Source organism: Nicotiana tabacum, chromosome 17 (assembly GCF_000715075.1).
Source record: "Nicotiana tabacum cultivar K326 chromosome 17, ASM71507v2, whole genome shotgun sequence".
In the NCBI taxonomy this organism is placed as follows: domain Eukaryota; kingdom Viridiplantae; phylum Streptophyta; class Magnoliopsida; order Solanales; family Solanaceae; genus Nicotiana; species Nicotiana tabacum.
The window spans coordinates 52099327-52105755 of record NC_134096.1 but is presented as its reverse complement, the minus strand read 5'-3'; the positions used below and the strand labels follow the sequence as shown (position 1 = coordinate 52105755).

Here is a 6429-nt window from a genome sequence, read left to right as displayed (position 1 = left end):
GATTATAGTATATGAAGATATTCAATCTTCCTTTCATTTATAATATCAATATGCCAACCACTTTAGCTAATATATTTAAAACTCAAAAAGTTTTTTTTTAGATTTACTACTATTCAAATGCCATGAATAATTTTATTTATTCGGGCAGTAACAAATTCTCTCCTCTCTCGATTAATTTTGTATTACAAAATCGTTTATTACACCATCCAAGTGGTGAATATCTTCTCCAAAGAGAAAATTATATTATTATTGTCACAGTTAAAATCATTAAAGGCAAGATTCATTTCTTGCTTTACTTTTGCCTTTAATGATATTTGATAAGGCCTTTCTGTTGCACTCTAAGTACGCGACCGATGATATATTCATGCAGCCACACAATAATATTTATTCTTTTTATTTTGCTCAAACCTCCCTTAGAAGTGAGTTGTGGTATTTTTTCAACTGTGTATGAGTAAGTCCTTATTCATAACTTTTATCACATATTACCACATTCACATCCAAAAATGGGTATGTATTCTCAATATTTATCACAAGTCACATTCTCCTTTAAGAATGAAATAGTAATCATATGGGCGTGCCTTAAATATTTTCTACATACCACATTAATGATAAATATTGCCTTCACCGTTTAAAAGATTATTTTGAAAATCCTTATTGTTCTCCTTTTGTAATTACCACAGTGATGACGATTATTATTTCGTCCATTTCCTACCAAGTATATTCATATGGCCATGATAATTATTTAGTCCCGTTTCAGACTTATCATATACTACTACCATATTCACTTTATGGAATGAAGCATATCAAGTGGGACGGACTTCATGCTTTTTCATAAAAAACACATTACTTTACATGAATTATTATTATATCATCAATATGGTGCATTAACATATGAACCCAATGCCTTACTCATACATATCACATGTTAGACCATAATATATTGGGACTCAAACCCAACATCTTATATCATCATATGCACAAAGCCTTGAATTTAGACTTGAATTCAATATCTTTCCTTCGAGCCTTTAAAAATATTTTTCGCTTATAGTGGTTATAGGAATAAAACCGATCAGTACTCTAATTGTGTCATATTTGCCGGTTTATATGAACTAATAGTATAAAACTATTATTCTACCTTACATAAATAATAATTGTAGTGTTGGTCAAAAAGTGAACATCGATATCTCTGTAATCCAATACAAATGTAATATCTGTTAATACGAACAAAGCGAACTAAGTGGTGCACAAATATGATATAAAGTTATCACAGGTCAAGCATAACTTAAAATGCACTAAATACATCTAGCAATAATATTGCAATTCCAGTAACAATTTAGCTCTGTGATTTGACATACTACATAGCTAGTAATTTAAAATAATATAATCTATTAAAAGTTACTATTCGATTATCTACTTGACCCATTGGAAGTGAAAGTCCACAAAGATATAAATTTGAAGAAAAGAATCTATAGTAGTCCATGACAATGGCATCAACAAAACAATGTCAATAGCAAAAGAAGCCCATGTGTTGGAGAAACAAACCTTAGCTAATGGCTCAACCATTTCATAGCTTTACAACTTGTTGAATCTTCATAGCTTATTTCTAACTGTTGGTACCACTCATTACCATAACTCATCATATGGTGTGTTAACTTCGTATATATATTTTTGGGAATGAAATTGGATGGCCTTGAGCGGGAATCCAGCGACGGCGGAACAAAAACAAAGAGAGGCTCATCTACTTCAATTTCATATTTTGTGATTAATTCGTATTGATAACGTGTTAAGAAATTAATATGAAAATAGTAGCAAAGATAAGAGAAGTAGGGAGGAATAGAGATTTCATATTTCACTCAAGTGTTCAAGTGTTTTCAAGTGTATACAATATCACTTCGTGGTAAAAAAATAAGTTCAAAGTAATAATATAAAACAAAAAAATAAACAAGAGAAGTAGAGAGCAAAATATAACTTTCTTATTTAATCAAATGTTCAAGTATGTACTATATTACTTCTTTTCTCAAATTAATATAGAGTCAATACAAATAAATGTCATAAATATGATATTAAACATTTGAGATCATAGAAGAAGATCATGTGAGAGGTTATGGAGTTACCAGAATTACAACCATAAGTTTTGGGGTAGTGAAAATTACTAAGATAACGAAGAAGAGTTCAATTTTGGAGTTATGGACATCCACGTAATCTAATGTTTCATAGGGAGGTTTTTTTTTTTTAATGTTGGACTGCTATGTCATCAATTATATTATATTTAAATTGATGAGAATGTGAAGGGCCGTTAGTAGTAAGGGTAGATGTGGTCCAAACATTAGACGGTAAGGGTATAATTGCTATCAAATTTTAATAAAGGGTATAAGTGGCCTATCTCAGATAGTTGAAGGCTAAAATTGACCTTTTTCCGAAATTAAAATTAAAATTATCGTATGCACATGCAATATTCGCGTGATTAAAATGCACTTTTGCCACATCAACTGAGCTACCGCTATATAAGCATGATTATGGATCAGAGATATTTATTAATGTTCATTTTGTCAAGTAGGAGTACTTAAATGAGAAAATTTCAAGTTCTAGGTGCAAATTTAGATGACATGGAAGACCATTTTACCTAAATATAAATAATATGACAGGGCATTTTTTAACCTTTTTTCCATATTTGTAAAACGGATAACTACAAAAGAAAATCTCACATTAGAAGGGGCTAAATGATTATCTTCCTTAGGGTCCATTTGGCCATACAATTTTTTTTCGCTTTTTTCAATTTTTTTTTTACTTTTTTCGAAATTAGTGTTTGACCATAAATTTTTTAAATTTCACTTGAATATGAATTTCGAAATTATTTCAAAATACTGTTTTAAAAATAAATTTCACTTTAAATTACTCACAAAAATTTAAAAACAACCTAAATTATATTTATATCCAATCGCTAATTTAATTTTCAGATACCATTTTTATTTGAATTTTGTTTTTATTTGTTTCCGGAATTTTTACAATTCTTATGTCTAAACGCCCGTTTAGTTGAACTAACGGGATTCTCATTTCATTCCAAACCCCACATCAGCAACTTTCACAGCGCCTCCTAAAACCCTACTCCACTCACTAGTCACTGTACACCCAAACGGCCAAACACCACTGATCCGGCAAAAACCCTAACGAATGTCTTCTTCCATTTCCCTGCGCCTTGCGCGCCACTTGTCAACCTCAGCCGCCGCTGCTTCGTCAACCTCCGGCGCATCCATCTCTATCTCCAAAGCAAAATCAAAGCTGAAATCCGAGCATGATCCGGACAAAGCCCTAAAAATATACTCTTCCGTTTCTGACCATTACACTTCCCCTTTATCCTCTCGTTATGCTCAGGAATACACAGTCAAACGCCTCGCCAAATCCCACCGTTTCTCGGACATAGAAGTATTCCTCGAGTCTCACAAAAATGACAAGAAAATCACCGAAGAGCCCTTCCTTTCCTCGATCATCCGTTCATATGGAATTGCCGGAATGTTTGATCACGCGCTTAAAACTTATCATCAAATGGACGATTTAGGCACCCCCAGATCAGTTGTTTCGCTTAACGTGCTTCTTTCAGCTTGTGTTAACTCGAAACTATATGATCGTGTCCCCCAGCTGTTCGATGAAATGCCAAAGAAGCACGGATTTTTACCCGACCAAGTTTCATATGGTGTATTGATTAGGTCGTTTTGTGAAATGGGGAAAGCTGAGTTGGCAATGGAGAGACTCAAGGAGATGGAAAAGAAAGGCGTGGAGGTTACGGTGGTTATTTACACGACGATACTGCACTCGTTGTATAAGGGCGGGAGGAGCGATGAGGCTGAGAGGATTTGGAATGAGATGGCGAAGAGAGGTTGTGGACCGGATGTTGGTGCTTATAATGTTAAGATTATGAACATTCAGGGTGGTGATCCTGAGGGAGTGAAAGGATTAATTGAGGAAATGAGCAATGCGGGTTTAAAACCCGATACAATTAGTTACAATTACTTGATGTCTTGTTACTGTAGGAATGGGATGATGGATGAGGCTGAGAAGGTTTATGAGGATTTGGAGACAAATGGGTGCAATCCAAATGCTTCGACCTTTAGGACTTTGATATTCTATTTGTGTAGGAGTGAGCGGTTTGAGGCAGGGTATAGAGTGTTCAGGGAGAGTGTGACAGCAAACAAGATTCCGGATGTCAATACACTCAAGTATTTGGTGCATGGTTTGGTGAAGAGTTCAAAGGCGAAAGATGCAAAAGAGATGATTAGGACAATGAAAAAGAAGTTCCCTCCTAATGTGGTGAAAGTCTGGATCAAGTTAGAGCACGAGCTCGGTTTAGCTAAAGCTGAAGACAGTGGTATCAAGTCTAATGAGACTAATGTTGCTTAGTTATGATTCTTGTTTGTGGTAGCTGGAAGCATTATAGCAACTTTATAGTTGTCGAAGGACTTTACATGATTGAATTTGTTTATCTGTTATAAAGATGTGAGTTAGCACTTGGCGCTAACATTTTCTATGCCCTTTATTTTTGAAAGCTAATATAGAACTTACATGAGTTTGAAGATTCGCAAATGGCCAATTCTATGGGCTTAAAAGTTCTGTTGCTTCGTTGCTTTTTTCTGTTCTTCTATCCATGGATTTGAATAATCAATATAATGTTGCCATATTGCTGAGAATCTAATTTTTAACTTGATTTGATGGTTTATTGTTAAAGTTTTTTATATAATACATGCTTGTTTAACGAGTTAAAGGGTGTCGGGAACATTCTTCTTAACTCATTAACAGTATACTTTAGGGACAATGTATACTTAGCTAGCTTTAGGAGAAAAAGTGAATCTGGTAAATACAATTGTTGTTGGAAACAAGATTCTACAGGTTTCGTGATTGTTGGAGGAGTTAGCTTCAGTTTGTTATTTCCTATGGTAGATACAATTCAAGGCCCTATTCTTAATTTGCATATATAAAGTGCATTTTGATATATGCAACTGCAGAATTGTGTATGCCACTGAAGTACACGATCTATATGTGAAGCTTCTGTATGAACATTTAGTACTTTGAAGTTGTTACAGCTCCAAAAGTCACCGACTCATTTATCTTATGCCTTCACATGGTTTTAGATATTCTTGCATCTTCAAGAGCAAGAAAAACATTTAGCAGTTTTCAATTTATTGGATTCCCCTCCCCCCGTGGTGACATGATAAATTTGCCAAGCCTTCGGAAGTGTAGCACTCTTAGTTTGCCTGCAACATTGTATTTGGACCATAACATTACTTTCCAGTGTAGTTTAAGAGGTGGTCATTTTGTGGTTATTCTGACGTATTCTAATTGCTTCCAGATAACAAGAGATCCTGAATTTTGAAACACGAAACCCCTCTGGTTTTGGTTTCATCAGCTATGATGTCTTTGAGGCATGCAACAAAGCCATCCTTTAATGGGGTAACTTCCTCCCCTCTTTAAGTATCTTATTGAGAGACACAACATTCCAACTTAAAGTTTCAGATGTATGGATTGGCTTTTTCTGGTTTGGAGATTGTGCTATGTTTGTGAGCCTTTTGTTTTATTTGAATTTGATTTAGTTTCTTTTTCTGGATAACAGTGGTGCTTTGAGGCATCTGATGCAGCAAAGCCTTCCTTTAAAGTGGTAACTTCCCCCCCCCCCCCCCCAAATGCCAACCTTAACTTATTTAAATAATCACAATAAAATTCAGATGTAAGGATTTAGCTACTTTAGCTGGCAGACCGTGCTATCTTGTAACTTTTTTTCTTTTTTGAATTAGGTTATCATTTCGATGTGCTTTTTAAAGCCCATCGAATTGCTAGTAAATCAAGACGACTTTGGATTAAACATTCATACAATGAGCTACTTGCATGATGTAAAGTTTATTACCTAGAAGTGGAGTATTTAAGAATTATCTATGTTGTTGGCTTTCTTTGTCCTATTATATTAATTATTTTTATTACCAATTTTCAAAAGACAGTTTATGCTTGATTCACTCGAACTTTAGATGGCTTATGCAATTGATTATCCAAATAAGTGTTAAAGTACATTATTTTTAAGTTAGAAATTGTTATAAATATATTATATTATGGATGTTCATTTAGTATTCCGTTGTAAATAAGGTTCCTGAAGAAGCTTATCCATATGAGATTCCGCCGTAAATGTGTTTATCTATTTAGTACTCTATTGAAAATAAGCCTCCTGAAAAAGCTTATCATTTTAGTACTCTATTATGGATAAACATTACCCCCGATAGAAGATTATCTATATCTGGTACAGTAGCAACTTACAAGCAGCTTACATAACAACTTGCAGTAGCAACTTACAAGCAGCTTACACAGCAACTTGCAGTAGCAGCTTACATACAGCTTACACAGCAGCTTGCAGTAGCAGTTTACACAATTTCCTTTCTTCTATAAATAGAG

General features: G+C 34.2%; 1 protein-coding gene across 1 annotated transcript; it reads left to right on the top strand.

Moving 5' to 3' along the window:
* The first annotated feature begins 3050 nt into the window (after positions 1-3050).
* On the top strand, positions 3051-4510 carry LOC107810198 (small ribosomal subunit protein mL103 (rPPR7)-like). The gene has a single exon (XM_016634947.2). The coding sequence runs from the start codon at positions 3172-3174 to the stop codon at positions 4393-4395; it is 1224 nt and encodes a 407-aa protein (XP_016490433.2). The 5' UTR covers positions 3051-3171; the 3' UTR covers positions 4396-4510.
* The last annotated feature ends 1919 nt before the right edge of the window (positions 4511-6429 follow it).